The sequence below is a fragment of the Anticarsia gemmatalis genome, chromosome 22 (genome assembly GCF_050436995.1).
Source record: "Anticarsia gemmatalis isolate Benzon Research Colony breed Stoneville strain chromosome 22, ilAntGemm2 primary, whole genome shotgun sequence".
NCBI classification, from domain to species: Eukaryota; Metazoa; Arthropoda; class Insecta; order Lepidoptera; family Erebidae; genus Anticarsia; species Anticarsia gemmatalis.
The window spans coordinates 4,515,839-4,535,947 of record NC_134766.1 but is presented as its reverse complement, the minus strand read 5'-3'; the positions used below and the strand labels follow the sequence as shown (position 1 = coordinate 4,535,947).

At 36.3% G+C, this 20,109-nt stretch overlaps 2 protein-coding genes across 4 annotated transcripts; both read left to right on the top strand.

Annotated features, from left to right (window-relative positions):
- Positions 1–1,110: 1,110 nt before the first annotated feature.
- Positions 1,111–19,815, top strand: LOC142982602 (uncharacterized). 3 transcript variants are annotated; one of them, XM_076129175.1, is made up of 10 exons: positions 3,434–3,477; positions 8,396–8,570; positions 9,140–9,296; positions 9,857–9,990; positions 10,543–10,710; positions 11,096–11,177; positions 11,656–11,692; positions 11,991–12,836; positions 13,194–17,438; positions 17,523–19,815. In XM_076129175.1, exons 1-9 carry the CDS (start codon positions 3,441–3,443, stop codon positions 17,396–17,398), a joined length of 5,841 nt encoding a protein of 1,946 aa, XP_075985290.1. In that variant the 5' UTR covers positions 3,434–3,440; the 3' UTR covers positions 17,399–17,438; positions 17,523–19,815. The 3 variants fall into 3 exon arrangements, with proteins under 3 accessions (XP_075985292.1, XP_075985290.1, XP_075985289.1); XM_076129177.1 differs by lacking the exon at positions 3,434–3,477 and adding an exon at positions 1,111–1,300 and having other exon boundaries at positions 13,194–19,815; XM_076129174.1 differs by having other exon boundaries at positions 13,194–19,815.
- Positions 3,421–7,332, top strand: LOC142982777 (uncharacterized). Its single transcript, XM_076129461.1, has 4 exons — positions 3,421–4,099; positions 4,344–4,404; positions 4,479–6,618; positions 7,292–7,332. Exons 1-4 carry the CDS (start codon positions 4,077–4,079, stop codon positions 7,330–7,332), a joined length of 2,265 nt encoding a protein of 754 aa, XP_075985576.1. The 5' UTR covers positions 3,421–4,076.
- Positions 19,816–20,109: the final 294 nt, after the last annotated feature.

Below are 20,109 nucleotides of genomic sequence, written 5' to 3'. Positions count from 1 at the left end.
TAAAAACATCTGTTAGAGCCTTTTGTATTTAAAAGTCATTATAAATTTCGTTACTGATTCATTCCTAAAATTATTATAATCGCAATCCCCTACCACCTGCTTTTGATAGTCGTGAATGTTCGTGTAATACTCGCCATTAAACTCGAACCAATTAATGACCTTTTTATCGTGACAGCATCATTGATCCAATTTATATTCTGTAGTGATTCTATTCGGTTCAAATAAAAAAATAATTTACATAAATGTAATTTTATACGATCTTTAGAAAAGTTAATCTTAGTAGGCAACCACTAAAAATAAATAAGACTTAGAAGTACTTATGTGTATGAATACGATAACTTACCGCTAAAACGGTCGTAAACATTAGGTACGTTATTGCCTAAGCATAACTTAAATTACCTCTAGGTATATAGGTACAATAGTTTTAACTTTGTATGACACGGTGTGTTATCTCAAACCAGTTCTATTTTATAAACATTGGTAGGGGCAATAGGATTGTGTGTGTTTTTTATTATTTCTCACTGCTCATACTAAACAAACGGTAGAGTTTCGTATTAGGTATGTACTTATCTATCTAAATTGATTCAATGTTAAACTATCCAATCCAATGTACGGCCTATAGGTGCAAATAAATAAATAATTAAGAAACACCTTGTTGTCCTTGATTAGTAAACAAAACTTATAGCGTTAGCAGACATTTTAAAGTTATCGTTGTAATATAAAAGGTAATAATCTACGTGACCGTCTATTGTTACGTCATTGACGACGAAGACGTGTGTTGGCGATCTATTATTTAAGACATAAAAAAGACGAATATCAGGATATCTTTGTGCTGAATTTAATTATCAATACTACTACTATATATTTTCAACCTGCAGACAATAAATTCAATAACTATGTAACGGTATCAGACCGTTATTTCCTCACCACAGCCGCACGTCCGCTCCGGTCGGCGGCTACATACAAAATGATACCGATTTTGTAATGCCCTATCTGACGACGCGTTCAATACAAGCTCGCTTCTGCTCGCCTCGTTGTCGGCTCAGGGTGCGTGAAAGAGAACGCGATAAAATCCGTCACTGCCGTCTGCCGCACTCACGGGTTTCGCTTCCAAGTCGATTGGTTTGGTCTCGTAGAACGCCGTGCGCTGTATTTTCGCCATTTTGTTTTTAAACGTTGACGTGTTCACAAGTGCGGACTAAAATGTGAAAGTGAACAAATATTTTATTTAGCGATTGTGTGATATTGTTTTATGACTGTGAAGCAAAACTTGCGGCCTGCTGTTTATATTACACGATGGGTAAATTTTATAATTATTTTAAGCTATTCTTGTAGGTAGAATGTTCGTACGTGTTCATTGACACTCGGGTAGCGCTAGCGGACGGACGTCAGAATTGTGTCATATTGTATTTCTCTTATTCAATTGAAGCAATATAATTTGTTGAATGAATACTTATTACATTTCGGATTATTATGATAACATTATATTTTAGTATAATGTAATTTATTATTGTTTTTACTTATTATTATTACTATAACAATATTTGATGTCATTTGCTCTTTCATATTACTGGGTACAAATACTTATCCGGAAGGGTATTATTTTTTTACTGTTTACCTAATTTACGACAGTAAAATCAAGTTCGAAAATTGTGAGGTGTTAAATTTCGGTTCGACCTAGGGCTAGCGGCTTATAACTAACCTACCCCTTTCAGAGAACCCCTGATTTTCTCCCTTTTCATTAGGGGGGGGGGTTATCATGTTAATGCTATTTACGCCGCCGTGTCCTAAAAATCACTTATCTGATTTCTAGATGTAGGACCTATTTTAAATAAAGTTAATGTTTTCTGACTTCTCATAATCAGTTCAAGGTCTAAAACGATGCTTACCATATTTTACATAATAAAAATAAATACCTAATAAAGAATACAAACATTTATTATTGTCTGATGACCGATAATTTACTCAATACTAGTAGGTACTACATAATATTATATGAATCCCAAATAACCGTGTTATTTTCCACTACTTAAAACACGTGCACTCGGCAACTCAGGCGCATCTAAAATAATGTTATTCTAATCGCGACAAGGTTATATTAGTTTCTTATCCCCATTTGATCAAACAGACTATGCAAACGATCATTTGAAATGATAATCTCTCAGTATCAAGTTATATTTTCTTTTTTTCATTCACAATATTTTTGTGAAGGTTATCAACAACATGCGTTTTATGAAGACATGTTGTATTATTAGAAACTGCCGCGTGAAAATAGAAAATAGCGCGGAGTAAGGAGATTACTTATATCAAGCATATCAATGAATGTATTTGATAATATAAATAAGATTATATGCACTTCAATTAAATATCTATCATTAAGATAGCTAACCAAGCGTAGTTTGTCAATAAAATAAAAATGTCGGTTCTTAGGGTTGCCATCTTTTAAAATAATGATATTACCATGGGTAGCATTTCGGAATCAAAAAATAAAAAAGTTTTATTATAATCAGTAATCAACTTAATAAACATCCTACCAGGTTATTTTTGTAGAAAAGTAGTCTGGTTTTTATTTTAAATGGTAATCGTAACCCATCAATATGTTTTTCTAAATCTATATTATATGTACAGACTGTACAGACATACGTCTTGATTGTTTTATTTTGTGTGTAGATGAATGTAAATATGCCACTAGAAAAAAATCTTTTAATTTAAAAAAAAAGGTAAATTAATATCTTTTAATGTATAGCTGAGAACACGAGTTATTTTAAAGATTTAAATTATTTTATAAAATTCTTCAAGCGATTCATGACACATTTGTTTAAAAAAAAAAACATTTTTTTTATTTGAATTTGGGAAAACAACCTTTTTATTATGGTAACACAGGCAGCTATCTGTCAAAAAATCAAAAACAATAAAAACAATAATAGAGCAAGTTGTTCCTTAGCCACTTGGTCATTTATTAACAATGAATTAAGTACTTTATTTAAATACTTGAATAAATGTGGAAATATATTTATATTATGGACTGTTTTGTGCACGCCTACTCTGTATGTTAAATATTTGCGATATGACGTTTCGTAGTATCTATGGGTGGACTTCAAAGTGTTACCACTTTATCTTGCTATTATTTTTTGAGAATTTGATAAATATTTTAGTGTAATCGCGCTGTGTGAGTTTAATTAAGAAATAACACCAATATTTAAAGATGTAAGTTTAGTTTAAATTATTATGGACTCGATATTATACTTCGCACATTTGTAATGTTGCCGGTCGCCGCGCCGCGTAACGTTTTCTAGGGCCTGGCTGTTAGCCGGGATAAAATACTTTTCATTTTCCGCAATTCTAAGCCCAAACATTTAATAAATATAAACTTGACGTGATTTTAGGAATCAAATGTTGCCAGTCACTCGGTTTTCTTAGTCTATTTTGAAGATCCGAACATGGCGGACGTCGATCTCGGGTCGGCTATAACATTTGGTATAGCCTTAATCATATTTATTTAATAATACGGTAATGCCAGCATTCTCGCATTCTCATTTTAAATTTCTGAAATAGATGATTTTGTGGCTATTGGCCGGATCGTTGCCTTTGGTGTCGGTATAGTCTTGCTGGATAAATAGTTGTATATGTGTAATAACCAGTGCGCAAAATAAATAGACTAATGATATATTATTGGATACATAGTGAATGATGACAAAATAAGTGGTTGGAAACCTCTTTTTATACAGATACAAGAAAGAGGAAGAGGAGGGGGGGGGGGCATACAGACTTTGGATAAAAATGTCCTCCTGTGTAACTGTATGGTAAAATTTTTCTATTGTGTGACAATTTCCACACAGTTCACATTATTCTTTACAGCTGAATCTTTTGAAAAATACCTGTGAAAACAAATCTGTGTTGCCAGAATAATTATAATAAGAGTGAGAATAAAATGCTTTCCAACTAAATTTGAATGAATATGAAGCCATTATAACAATGCCTCCGCTTAGGTCAGTTGCTATAATGTGGAAGTTGCTGTAAAATAGGAAAGAAGAGCTACGTTTGAAACTAACCACCGTTCACCGGGCTCATCTAGCATGGCTTTAGCACACAGTAATCGGTAAGTATGCAGTGCAACGTGAATGTTTGAAAAGAACTTGAAATGATAATGAATTTTTAGTGACGTTGCCAATTCATAGTTTGCTACTACAGTTATTTAGAAAATATATAGTTAATTTTAACTATTGTTATTCGTTCTTTCATCAATATTTTGTAGTGTTCCCTTCAATACAAGTTACGTAGTACTCTATATTAAATTATTTGATCTTGACAATGATATATTTTATTTTTATTTTTTGTTTCAGAATTCCTAATGAAGATGACAATGAAAATCAAATATGTCCAGATAGAAATAATGCCACCCAAGTATCTGATCTATAAAAAATAGAATTATTAGTAATTAGTTTGCCTTCTTATTATAATTTTTAAATTTATTACAGATCGAGGAAGATAAACAAATTTATGTTAAATACTGTGTTAAGAATCAGAAAGGAGAAATAATTACACTTTTATTGAAGGAAGGAGTGGTGCCACATATATACCAGTGTAAAATGCAAAATATACCGGGTTCAGAGAACAAAGTGTGTGTGTTTGAGAAGAAAAGACTATCACCGGTAAGAGAAACTGCACCTGTGCCTGATACCAAGAATGTTGAAGCTTCAGGCAGTGAACTTTTGCAGACAAGTTATGATGAAGGGCTCAACACTTCTCATATTGACAACTTGAAAGATGAAAGTACAAGTCATACTATCACTCATATTGATGACTTAAGAGATGAGAGAGCAAGTCATACTATCTATCTTGATTATGACTTGGAAGATAGGAGAGCAAGTCAAACTATCTCTCTTATTAATGACTTGGAAGAAAGGAGAGCAACTCAAACTATCACTCACATTGATGACTTAAAAGAACAGAGATCAAGCCATACTATCTATCTTGATTATGACTTGGAAGATAGGAGAGCAAGTCATACTGTCCCTCGTATTGATGACTTGGAAGATGAAAAAGCAAGTCTCGCTATTTCTCAAAAGGATGACTTGGAAGATGAGAGAACAAGTCCTGCTATCTCTCTTATTGATGACTTGGAAGATAGGAGAGCAAGTCCTACTATCTCTCCTACTGATGACTTGGAAGATGAAAAAGCAAGTCTCGCTTTGTCTCAAAAAGATGAATTGGAAGATGAGAGAACAAGTCCTGCTATCACACATGTTGATGACTTGAAGGATGAGAGAACAAGTCCTACTATCTCTCTTATTGATGACTTGGAAGATGAAAGAGCAAGTCTCGCTATTTCTCAAAAGGATGACTTGGAAGATGAAAAAGCAAGTCTCGCTATTTCTCAAAAGGATGACTTGGAAGATGAGAGAACAAGTCCTGCTATCTCTCTTATTGATGACTTGGAAGATAGGAGAGCAAGTCCTACTATCTCTCCTACTGATGACTTGGAAGATGAAAAAGCAAGTCTCGCTTTGTCTCAAAAAGATGAATTGGAAGATGAGAGAACAAGTCCTGCTATCACTCATGTTGATGACTTGGAAGATAGGAGAGCAAGTCATACTATCTCTGTTATTGATGACTTGGAAGATGAGAAAGCAAGTCATACTATCTCTCTTATTGATGACTTGGAAGATGAGAAAGCAAGTCATACTATCTCTCTTATTGATGACTTGGAAGATGAGAAAGCAAGTCATACTATTTCTCTTATTGATGATTTTGAAGATAGGAGAACAAGTCATACTATCTCTCTTATGGATGACTTGGAAGATAGGAGAGCAAGTCATACTATCTCTCTTATTGATGACTTGGAAGATGGGAGAGCAAGGCATACTATCTCTATTATTGATGACTTGGAGGATGAGAAAGCAAGTCATACTATCTCTCTTATTGATGACTTGGAAGATGAGAAAGCAAGCCATACTATCTCTCTTATTGATGACTTGGAAGATGAGAAAGCAAGTCATACCATTTCTCTTATTGATGATTTGGAAGATAGGAGAACAAGTCATACTATCTCTCTTATGGATGACTTGGAAGATAGGAGAGCAAGTCATACTATCTCTCTTATTGATGACTTGGAAAATAAAAAAGCAAATCTCGGTATTTCTCAAAAGGATGACTTGGAAGATGAGAAAGCAAGTCATACTATTTCTCTTATTGATGACTTGGAAAATGAAAAAGCAAGTCTTGGTATTTCTCAAAAGGATGACTTGGAAGATGGGAAAGCAAGTCATACTATCTCTCTTATTGATGACTTGGAAGATGGGAGAGCAAGTCATACTATCTCTCTTATTGATGACTTGGAAAATAAAAAAGCAAATCTCGGTATTTCTCAAAAGGATGACTTGGAAGATGAGAAAGCAAGTCATACTATTTCTCTTATTGATGACTTGGAAAATGAAAAAGCAAGTCTTGGTATTTCTCAAAAGGATGACTTGGAAGATGGGAAAGCAAGTCATACTATCTCTATTATTGATGACTTGGAAGATGGGAGAGCAAGTCTCGCCGCCTCTCAAAAGGATAACTCTCGCACAGAAACTTCTAATCCTAAACCTTTCAGTATAATGCACGAATTATTTTATGGTAACAAATCTGTGCAAGAAAATATTAAATTGGTGTTTAGAAGTGTATTTTTTATTTCCTGCCCGAATGTGCTTTGATAAAATCACTTCTTTATTATGCAAATATTTGTGGATCATACAAATGTTTTTTATAAGTATTTAAAACTTACCATTTATGAGACAAGGATTTCGTTTAAGCGCTAGTAAATAGCATCTTGTTTTATCATTTTTGTAATTTGGCTCAACTTAAATGCCATCCATATTTGTCTATGACCAACAGAAGCAAAAAAATTCAGTTTCCTTGTTTCTGAAATTCAGAAACCACTTTTTGGTTGCCCTGATATTTAAAACCTGTGCAGTAGCCAAATGAACTATCTTGCGCTACAGAAGCAGTCACGATTGGGTAGAGACTATATGACATATTATTTTACTAATATATTGATTAATGGGTACCATTTGCATAATTCATATAACAGTAGTCACTCTTTTGGCCAATGATTTAGATTGTTTTAGATAAATATTGTTTGCAATGGGCTTGCTTCACATTGGAATTATCTTTACATAACTAAGCATATTCTCTATTGTAGAAAGCCGATTATTAAAGAAGAGGTTTCATCATTTTTCTTATTATTTGCATAATTTTACTGTGTCTCCATAATTATTTTATCATTTGCGTAATTTGTTATTATTTGTAGACTTGGCTTTGATGTCGTACTTCATTGTCGTAGTAAAATAACAAAATAAATATATTTATTTTATTTCTATTTACATACATATAAGTAGTAGCAAATCCGCGATATTTTTAGGCAGGGCTTTAGGGAACATTCCTTTCAAGCATGAAAAATAATTGACAGGAACTTAAAAATGCTTACGTCAGTATTAAATTTTGAGAAATAAAGTCTTGCTATGGTCCTAAGCTAATCTTTATGGTACCAAAGAACACTGCGATATAGGTATAAAATGGTAACTGTCCTAATTTATATATTAACCAACACTTTTCATACTCGTATGCTGACTTGTTCACTTCGAATTATTGAAATCACGCTAAGCAAAACAGGCCTAACTCTTGTTTTCATAGCTGTTAGCAGATGTAATTGCAAACCTACATCAAATCGTGCTTTTTTCCCCTTAGGGTTAGGCAGAGACCAAAGGTGGCATAAATATTTTAGACTTTTGTCTGCCTACTTTCAGGGTTGTGTTAGCTTTGCACTTTCGGCCTGAGTTGTGTAAAATACTTATGTAATCGGTTCTTATAAATATCGGAAAAACTTTTGACTAAGCTCTGCTGTGTGTAGTACAGTGATGCCAAAACATGGCAATTATGTATTTAGAATTTTATGTTTAGCTTTAATATGCATCAGCGAAATCTATTTCAATGTGTTTAACCTGTAGTATATTGTGATTGTTAATTTAATATTTATGTCGCTTTAAGGGAAGGTTCATATATGACGGAACATACGTCGCGTATTATCGGTCGCGTAACGCCAGAACAGACTATAAAAAAACACTCGACCGTTCACACTCAACCGATGATGCGTCGGTGCGAAGCCCGTACAAATTAAGTTACGCCCGACGCATCTTCCGTCAGATATAAACCTTCCCTAAACCCCGGTTTCTGAGGTACATTTGGTGGCAGTTTATCTATTCAATAGCGTTAAAACTCATATAAAAAAAACGCAATTGAATAGATAAACTACCGCTAAATGTACTCAGTAACCGGGGGTAAGTCTTTTCGTTTATTGATGTGTTGTTTTATTGTTTTGTTAGAATATAATTTTTATAGTAAATATTTGTTACAGAAAGAAATGAAGAAATATCGAGACTGCCTCCGAGAGGTGATAATTCTGAACTGGAAAAGTTCAAGCGGCGGTTGATTCGCGCCGTGTCTCGTATGTTGCTGCACGAGAAGAGAAACGAAGATGAAGTGTGGGCTGGCTTGAAGAAGGAGACAGGCTGTGATTGTAAAGAATTATGGTGAGTATTGCTTCTATTCGCTATTTTGTAGATTGATTGTATACTTCCTTTTATGAGACGCTCATAGCTATTTACGTACAGTGTTCGGTAATCCATCAATGGTAAAACAACTTTAGCGTAGTACTTTTAAATTAATTAATTAATCGTATAGTTAGTGATCAACCTAGTGTCAAAATGCTAGGCTTAACGTCATTGATTGTAACTTACAACAACCGGGACTGTCATTTACGTGCCGTCCGAAGCACGGAGACGCTCAGTTCAAATAGCACTATGCGGTCACCCATCTATAGAATGACCGCGCTAACAGTTGCACCTACTGATCGTTTAACGACCAGTGAGCGCAACTGGCTATAAGCGCCTCAGTCGTGATAGTGTGTATTAATTTGTATTTTTTTTTTCTCTACACAAAAAAGCTCGATATTTGGGTACCTCACGAGGTCACTGAAAGAAACTTAATGAACCGAGTACTAATTTGTGATTCTTGAAGCCAAAGAGATTTTATTACAAGTTCATACATAATGCGAAAAGACTTTTTCCCCGACCTAATATTTTAATTTGTGTTATAACAGGGATCGCATGTGTGCCCTAACTATGAAGAAGATGGATCGTCTGTTGAAAGCTGAAGACCGGGTGGAATACTTGCCGAAAGCCGCCCGCATGTCCATCACGGACTGGCTGATGTTCGACATGTATCTGGTGCATTCGGACTTCGATGTTATTGGCATGGTATGTACATAGCATTAGTTTATTGATAACTTTGTGTTTAACTGCCGTATCGTTATGTGTAACTGTTCAACTCTGGTTTAAGTAGTAGTGTATGCGACTGATGATAATGGATAATGGTTTGATTCACACGAGCATAGTTGTATTGGGTTATTTTTAACCCATTACTAGCCCTAGACCCTAGGTCCCAGCTAGGCTCCAAACGAGGGGGAGGGGTTAGGCGTTCTATTAGATTTTATTTATAATGATTTTTTTATAATCAGTATTATAGTAGATCGGAGTTTCATAACTTGACCGTGAATAAGTGATGTACAGTAGTCACTAGTAAGAATGAAGTGCTCGTCGTAAATTATTACTAAAAGTAAATATTTAAATAGTTGCTGCGACGTAATCCACGAATCCATCATAAAAAAATCTTGAGTAAAAATGTAAAAGTTAAAATCATTTAATCCAGGCTCTAAACTATCTGTGTGGTGTGTACCATATGTCATCAAAATCCGTCCAGCAGTTTTGGAAAGAATGTAGACTCCAGTTTTGGACATTAATTCAATTATTTCTTTCAGAGGGAGACAACGAAAGAGGATCCAAAAGTATTAGTAGATTTGTTTGAGCTGGTAGAAAAGTTCAACATTGAGTTCTTAGCCGGCAGCTCTCTCGCACACGTCTGGTCTAACCTCACATTGGAATACAATAAAGAGTAAGTTGATTTCACACCTGTTAGAACAGACGCGCGTACCGATCGAAGTTAAGCTACGCTTGCCGAGGTTGGTCTGTGCATGGGTGACCATCTTATACATATCGAGTTCTTCCGAGTTTTAAATTGTGAGTCCCGAGTGTCTTGTCAATGATCTTTGACAGTCGTTAACAGTAGTCAGCAGTTTGAAAGTCTGACAACCAGTCTTATCAAAGGATATCGTGTTATAACTTTCTTTCTTTTCTTTTTTTATTAAAAAAGAAAACTCCCGCACTAAAAATTGCTTTTGTGTCGGACTTTTCAACATACAAACAACGGACACAGAATACAACCAGACCCGAAACAACAATTTGTGGATCGTCCAAATATTTGTTCCGTGTGGCAACCCGCGACCTCTCGACGCACTAGTAGTAAGTAGCGTGACTACCATCTTAATCACTGCGCCAACTCGGTTTTCTTAACTTACGAGTATATAGTCAGAATAGTCACCTTAACCACTGCGCCAACCCGGCCTTACGACTATAAGCCTGTAGTTATATTGTATTATTTCCACAGTATTCGTCAGGTAACGCCCATGTTGCTGCAACGCCGCTGGTATCAGCTCAAGTGCATCACCCGGAGCCGTTTCTACAAGTACTGGTCCGTGTACAAGGGGGTCTCCAAACGACTCCACCTGTCTGAACCATACAAACCTACGCCATTGCAGACTAGAATCGCGTCCAAGTTAGTATAATAATAAATTTAACCAATGTCCCACTGCTGGGAAAGGGTTCTGCCTTAATGAGGGAGGGGTTAGGCCTTGAGTCCACTACGCTGGCCAATTGCGAGTTGGCGACTTTGCATACTTTCAAGAACTGTTCTAAAGAACTCTCAGATATCACGATGTTTTCGTTCGCCGTTGGAACAAGTAATGAGTATTTTTAATACACACATAACTTAGAAAAGTCATTGGTGTATTGCCTCGGGTACGAACCTGCAACCACTTGCGTACGTTTTTCTAAAACTTCCTTTCCGAGATTCACGTTGACTTATCTGTAAATCTACATTCATAATTCTGTACTCTGTAAATATAAGCATAATTACATTTTTTTATTTTATTTTATAATAGTTATAAACCATTGGTGGTGAAACCTTTCATGATGTGGGAAGAATTGATAACAAACCAGCTTGTTATACTGCCTGAGGAATTCGTAAGTATTTGTAGATTTTTACTTAATTGATTACTGTATTCAGACTTAACTTAGTAGAGACCCTTGGTATGCACGATTCATGTAGATTACATTATTATTAACAATACGGTAGTTGACTACTTCAAAAACACAGGACATTTTAGTATAGAAATATGACAAAGTGACGTCACAGTGTCTTTCGTTTGGTATCAAATGAGTGCCTTATAATGTTTCAGTCTGCAATAATTATAATTTCAACATGATTAACCAAGAAGTGAGCACTTTGGATGAACCTTATATGAGTTCAAGTTTAATATGGGTCACTGATGTCCAAAATTTTGAGTTATTGTTTTTCCATGGGCCACCAACCTCGCAAACAAGTCTTCTTATAATTTGTTGGTTAATATCTATAATATACAGTTTGTAAATTTGGATTATGCATACATTAAATAGCTCTAAAACTCTGCACATGTAATGAATGTACATTATGTTGTTTTAGGAACGTAGATCATTTGACAAGCAAGGAGCACTTAACGGTAAGCTTACAAAATTTCTAAAATACATACATGTAATCACTTCCCATAGGATAGACAGGGACCAGAAAGTTTGGTACGATCCCTATAAACTTCCCTTGTGTCATTGTCATCCATTCATTTTGACTGAATTTTTAAATGTACAAATTACTTATATTTTTCCAATATTATAATTTTAATTAACTTTTTTTGTCCCATTATATATTTTGTCTTATCCTTTCTCCTGTTAGGAAAGAGAGTTTATTATAAGATCCTCTACTTTAACAAAAAATAATACAAAAAAATATAAATTTGTCTACAGAGGCCGCTCCAGACGTGATGTGCATAGAACCAAACGTAGAAACGATCAATTTAGATCCAGAATCAGACACGGAACTAGAATACAGGAAACCTGACAACATTGAACATCTAAACCCTCCAACAGTTCAAATCAAACAGGAGCCAAAAGATCCAAATGAGGTTGATGAAACAGTACCTAGCGAGAGTCGCCAGGAGAAAATATCTAACTTCGCCGAAGCAGTGATGGAAGCTATGAACGTAGAACTTGATGAAATGGAGCTTGTTGAACAACAGTTCGAGGGAGAGGACTCACAACACGACGAAAGTGACGTTCTAGAAGTTGAGACAGGTGATGGTGAGAAAGAGACAGCCGATGTTAATGACGAGGTTATAAGTACTGAAAAAGATAATAAACAAGCGTCAGATGATGATGTTTTAGTTATAGATGATGAGGTTAATAGTACTAATCAAGATATTGTGCTACCACAAATAACAAGTATTTTCGGCGGTGTAGACGTTTCAAACGAATCTTTATCTAAAATAGGAATGTTAGCTGCGGAAATTACAAAAAATTCTACGCCTGTTATCAATAAAGTACCTGAAAATTCTACTACTATAGATAATACTGAAAAAAGTAAAGACATAGACGATAGTGTTGAAATCATAGAGAATGATGATAAACCCATAGAGTTGAGTGACTCTATAGAAGATACTGTTCATACGAGTGATGGTTTGAGTAGTGGAGTCGATTTGAAGCCTGATGTGAGTGCTATAGAGGTGAAGCAAGAAAATGAGTTCGATGACGAAGGCTGGATGATGCTGGACGATGGTATCGTGTACCATGATGAAGAGTTCCCGATGCCAGTCGGTATGTAAATGATTTTTTTCTTATTACTAGTGTTTACATATATTGTTTCACAAGTTTGTTTATTATTATGCCTGTATTGTTTTGCAATAGAGACAATTCCTTTTTCTTGTACATCAATTTCTGTCATAACTTATATTTAAGAAGCAATTTTGTGTACCTACATTTTTTAAAATAAAAGCCTTTAGAGTTTAGAATCGTGTTTACGTGCTGGCTAATTTAAAGGTACTGGGATCGATTCCCTGTGGCAAAATGCGGTCGGATTTTTCTATTGCGTTATTTCTAGTAGTTACGAAAGTTTTATAATAAAATAATTGTATAATAATAATATATTAAAAAGTAATATATTACTTTTTACAGAGGCTGTCAAGACGGAGGTACTAGACGAAGGCGAAGATGTCGCAGAGGTAGCAGAGGTCGCAGAGAGTGACATCGAGGCAGTCATAGACCCTAAAATAACCATGATACCAGTTGTATACGCGACCAAACTTGACGACATGAACATACTACCAGTTAACTTGTTACAACATGTCGATAACAAGGCTATGATAGACCTCATCACTTTTAGAAATAAACCAATCATTCCTAAAACTAAAACCGAACCAAAAGCTAAACCTAGCGAAGAAACTCCGCCAGTCAAAAGAGTTAAACTATCAAGTAACTTGTTAAAAAAACCTCGCAGTTGTTCATACAATCCTATACAACTGTGTAAAAATCCAGACTTTAATACACGACTCAAGAGGCTAAATGTAGGCTTTTTCAGTTCGTCTCGCAATAGATTGTTATTGAAAGCTTGTCAACCTCTCACTATAGATATCAGTAAGGCGTTTGAAAGTAGACTCGTGGACGGCACCATGTATCTGCAACCTAGCAACGATGAGGATGTAGATGTTGAAGAAGTTAGGGATATAGAGAGCGCGTGTAATGCATCTGTGGTACCAACAGCTATGGCGGTACAAAGCTTAATAAATAACACACAAGGGGATATTACTAACGTAGCCTATCCACCAGAACAGAGACCAGTTGAGGTACCGGCTGAGAGAAATAAAGTCATTAATTTACCAGATATATCAGAAATACGTCGCATCAATCAAGGCCTCCTCACGGCCCAAGTGACTCCTTTACAACTGGACAATGAACCCGATACGTGTATTAATGTTGATAGTATACCTCCCCGCAGATCAGTCGGCCGACGCGGTGGACGAACCGCCGGCCCCGCCAGCCGCACCATGTACTCGTATACTACTAACCTAACACCAGCAGTAAACATCACTAAAGAATACAACTTCGTTAACCCAGAATCTCTCGCAGTCGCTTCAAAGAAAAGAAAAGTTAAACCGTGCCCTTGGAAAGCGAAGCCGACGAAAGCAGAAATCCCGTGGATCGATGGCAACAATAGTATTTATTCCCCCGACACACTGTTAGCACTCGACACGCTTAATAAAATGTTGTTTGTACTAAACGACGGTCTTGAGATAGACTTAGCTTCGAGGAAGAAGTTTCAAAAGGCGAGAAAATACAATTCAGGTAATGTAGGTCGGCCAAGCAAATCTGCAAAAGACGCGCTGAAAGACAAGAATTCGTCTTCGGTACCTCCTGAGAGTGACGACGTAGAAGTAGTGAGTGTGACTAAAACCAAACGTAAACGTGGGCGGCCTAAATCAAAGAGTACCAAAGTAACGTACTGCTGTTGGGCGCGAGAGAGAATATGTCAGATGATATTCTCGAAGGTGACGATATCAAAACATAGTTGTCCGTTTCCAGTGTGTATGTGTTGCTGTAGAGGTGCTCTTGCGCTGTACTTTAGGAAACGTAGGGAAGAAGCTGCCGCCTCGGGTGCCCAGCCACATGGTCGTGAGGCCTCTACTCTAGAGAAAAATAAAGAAGCTATAGAAGTTATTTCGAGTGTAGCACAAATTTTACCTACAGCAACTGCCAGGGACACGATTAATGCCAATTTTGATCTTTTACTAAAAGATAATAAAAATGCTGATAAGGATGTGAGTAATGCCGATGTGGTTTGTAGCGGAGACGCGGCTGCTGAAGTAACGGTCGAGACAACGACCGATAGTTGCGAGGATTCTACGCCGGCTTCAGATGCTGTACCCGATTCTACTGGCACTATACTAAGTGATCAAGATATGGATACTTGTACTAATACCGGAGAAGAAGTAGTACCTGATACGTCTGCAGGTGCTGGTACAGTTCCCCTCGTGCCCGCTACGTTTATAAAGACCAGCAGAGCGCAATATGTTCCGCCTATAAACGTTACAGTGACACATGCTAAGCCATACCGTAAAAATAAATGGGTATCAGAAAGTCCAGCGTCGAAGATGTTCAGGAAATGTAAAGACGAGAAGACAGGTCCAACGAGAGTTGTGATTGACCCTTCAGACCCTGAACAGACGAGGACCATCTTTGAAACGACACCACAGTTTAGGTTGATAAAGAAAGTGGCTCCATTTCAAAATATAACTAAGATTGTAGAACCGCCGAAATCCGATCCAGCAAAATCCTCGAGAAAAGTTATATATTTAAATAGTAAACAATTAGCGGAGCTGCCTACTCATAATCCAATATACTTGGGTAAGAATACAATTTTGCTGACCACGGCTAGGTTTCCTGCAAACTTTAAAGCATTTGAAGCGTATCAGCAGAATATAAACCAGACATTGGCATTGCCAAAAGGAATCCAGTTAATATTGTTACCGTCTGGACGAGTGACTTACTCGAGAGATCCGAGAGTAGAAGTTAGCTCTGAGTTTATGAGCTTATTACCACAGTTAATATCCGCGATTCAAGAACAAATAAACAAAGGTATTGATTCAGCAGCACACGTACCACCGGACAATGCGTGTGAAACTATCGATGTATCAGACGATGACGCAGTTGATGATAAGTCTGAACAAACAGACATTAACGCAACTACTTCTGTAGTTGATGCTGCGGTAACTAACGACCAAGTTGAAAGTGAGCAGGAAACGGACGATATTTATACATCAAAGGATGGCAACGAAAAACAATTGCAGGAAGTGGTGAAGATCGACGGTGATGACAACGAACCTGTGGAGGAACCACTAGAAATTCCTCAGCCTGAGGATCAATCAGAAGAAGTAGTCGCGGCGTGTGCGACAGAACCTGTTAATACGTCTGTAGATGAAAGTGTCCCTGAAAATATAGAATCAACAATGGACACTGAGACGCCAGAAAAATCTCAGGACGATAATACTGTGCCTAGCGAGAGTACACCTACAGAAGGAGCTAAAACTAAAAACATTTTGTCAGACCTGATGGCGCTGTCTGGTATCGGGCCCATAGATATGACGCCTGAAGAAGTGACACCTACTCCCCAGCAGGAGATTGCACTGCCTGTAACTAACGCGACATTAGATTTACCACGAGTAACACCATCCGTACTCCCTGCACCACAAGAAATAGTCCCTGTAACGACTCAACATAGTACTGCACATGTGACGGTACCGAAACCACCTCTACAACTCAAATTAATGAAGGTTTCTCCATTATCACAACGACCTTTAGTCGTACCTCAAGCCACTCCGCAGATTAATCATCGACCAAAATTGGTTAAATTAACGACATCTGCGGGCCCTAGAGTGTTCACACCAATCACGTCACTATCAGAACTAAAGTTCGCTTGTACACAAGAGGGATTGTTCTACAAACTTAATTTAGAGACAGGATTACTCTTGTCTATTAATGTATGCATGAAGAACATAGCTGACGAAGTCGAACAACGTGCACAGGTCATTAAAGGTCAATTTTATACTGGTCGGTTACCTAGGAGAATAGCTCCGAAACCTCTCATGTTTAAGACTAGGTCGATTGTTAAAAGTATAGTTGACCCGAAACCGGTAATCGATTTAACTGAAGATGAAGTAAATGAGCAGACCGAGTCTAACGTAGAGGAATTAGTTGATTTACCTGATAGTCCGCCTGAAAACAACGACGAGGGCTGTAGCAACGTTGGTGAGCACTTGGTGCCGGTTACCAATATGCCTTCAGACACCGGTGAGTCTACGGTTGCCGCACAAACGTCAGAGCCGGCGAAGCCAATTAAATTAATAAAATCAAGAGTGAGCAAACCGAAAATACTGGAACAAAGATTAATGGCGATTCAAAAACGTATCAGTGAAGCTATGTTAAAGCAGGATAGACTTCGTCGGAGACTTAAGAGGAAACAAGATTTAGCTGCATTAAGGAATGATTCTGATATGGAAGAGCTAGAACCTGCAGCATCGGTGCCTCTCAAGAGAACATCATCATGGGATAATTCATCTGATGACGAGCCTTTAGCTAAAAAGGTTTCTAAGAAAAAACGTGCAGTAAAGTCAGATGAGGTGGTAAATATAACGGCAAAGCGTGGGAAGGGAGGGGCTGATGTCGCTAGTGAAGATGTGGATGTTGAGAATGTGTCCACAATTGACGAGGACATGGCAGTAGAGCGCTTGGGCGAGGCGAGACTAGGCGAACTGATAGAGGTGGTCTCATTGCCGCTAGCTGACACCGAACAAAAAGATGAAGATGATTGTATATTAGGCGTTTGAATTCTTAACTTACATCTATCCTATAATAAAAATCTGAACGGTTTGTTTGTTTGATCGCACTTTGAATGAAACTTCTTGTTCAAATTGAAATGTTCTTTAGATGTTAAATAGTTATTTTTTTCAGGAAGATATAGTACTCATGATTCTATATCTAATAGGAGTGGTGCAGCTATAAACATGTTTTGAAAACGGAAGAAATATTCACGGTCGCTAGTGTTTAATAAGAGTTTTGAAACCATGAAAGACTATTAATATTAACTTCATCACTAATTAACTATTAGTTAGATTAGTAGGTTTATGAAACTTTACATAGTAATGATTTGAACTACACTATGTATGTATATAAAGATATGTGTACATAACACGTCTTATACTTTTAATAATGTGTATTTTCAGCTGCTCATTACCTCTCATTTAGTAAAGCTCAAATATGACAAAATGTCTTGTTTTTTGTAAAAAAATGTCTGTCTGAAAAGTAGTTTTTAAATTGTAAGTTTGATCTTTGAATCACTATTCACTGATGTTTTAAATGATTGTATTTTTCGATATTATTGGTGTAATATTTCTGTCTCAATGTGATGTTTAATGTAAGTATATTGGTTTAGATATTATAGACGTATATTGTGTATAAATCGATGACTAAATGGTGAACTTTCGATTACTCTATTGGCTGCATCGTACCATTTCACTTCTCATGATCATATACCACTGGGAGGGACCCAGTGGTATATGGCTTGCCATAAGAACTTAACATTAGCGTGAATTACACATCCCAATTCCTACCCTTTAAGGGGAGAATTAGGGTACTCAAGACCTCCTAAAATCTTCATGGCACAATATCTTGCCTCAAGCGTTTTTAGTTCAAGTTTTCAAAGATCTCGATTCCAAAAAGAAAAATCTCGGAGCAGTTCTATGACGGGCTAAAGCCAAGTCATAATATGAGAAAGAGATAGCGCTATTAAGTATGTGTAGCTCTATCCTGCTCTTGCACGTTATAGTACTAAACCTAGATTTAACAATGAGTGATCTCTTCAAACAAGTGGTATATGTGTCGCCAATGGAACCCCTATCTACGTCACTGTGATATTAGTTTAAGAACTTAGTAATTAGATATTAGTATTATTACAGACCTCATTTCAATCTCAATTGCAATAGAAAATAAGATATTAGATAGCCGTTATTTCACAACTTAAATAAGTGCATATCTTATGAAGAAATTTCACTCTCCTTTTACATTTCCTGTCACTTTGTCTACGGGATAAGTTATCTAGCACTTAAGAGCTGTGAAACTGGCTATTAGTGTTGCAAGGCATGTGAATTTATTAAGTAAGTAGTCATTATTTTATTATGCATTTGTGAATTTGACTAAGTCTTAATTAAGTAATTGATTTCTCTTGTAAACCATGGTCTATGTTTTTATTACGATTGTATAAGGAATCTGTGTCCTGAATTATTAATATTGTACGTTGTCATCATAGCAGTATAGGCAGAGAATTAACGTGAACACTTATTTTACCATAGAATGTCTGACATTTAAGCTGTGACTTCAGCCTACAATAATTGCCAGTGTAACCTGCGCCGAAACGTCAGGTATTCTTAAGAAAAATATGTGTTCATGTTAATTACCGCATTAAATTATACCATTAAATATGTCTATAGAAAGAGTTATCTACAATCTACTACTTTTGGCTTTCCCCAATATAAAAACAATTTATCAGAATTGTACCTATTTGTATAATAAGAACATACACAATAACAATACATGTGTCATTCAGAAATACGAAGTTATACTTATTAATCACAAGTAGTTTATTAGATTGTTTTAAAGGATATTTTCTCAGATACAATACAATTTGATTCGTAGTAAAAAGACATGTAGCAGTTTGTCAGATAGATGTTATTACTATTCACATCACAATTGTAACTGTGTTTTAAGTATAATAGTATTGTATTTAATAATTAAATCCAACTGAGGCACGGTCAATGGTGTACCTATGAGGTTGCACGGGAGATCTCGGGTCGAACCAAAAAGCTGTATGGTTTTTTTTTGTAAATAAATTCTCAGTTATTGCCTAGAGTTAGGAAGTTGAGGTCGTAGACGAACATGACTCGAAAAACCGTAGCTCTCCGGGCTATGAGAGTGACGGAATAGAGAGTGTACCTGTGTATTTTATACACACTTGGACACTATAAAGATAGATTTTACACAGATGGCCTGGTTTAGGTAAAAATAGGTATTGTAATATTACGAGTAGGTATGTTTAAGTGAAAAACGATGTGGGGCAGGCCCCTTTAAAAATGTGTTACAATTAAGGGTACCTACGATTTGAATGTTCAACATTTAATTACTGTTCATAATTACCAAATACACAATACAGTAATTCAGGTGAATCTTGAAAATAAATGACTTGAAAATATTTACTTGAGTTTTTATTTGTGAAACCTTGACTTGAAGAAGTACGTTATAAATACGTTATTAAAATTTGGGCGAAAATTGGTTATACATAAGGGTCGCCTACAATCACATACAATCATAGGCAATCAACTATGAGCATTGCTACGTTAAGTCAAATTATGCATCAAACGTTCAATGCAAGAATGGGAGTAATTCGAACCTGCGACTTCTTCAAACCCCTACAATATGGCAATGAACAAATTACCGTTTGGTAATATGTTGAAAATTAGGTGAACGGTCTATACAATTTAATAAA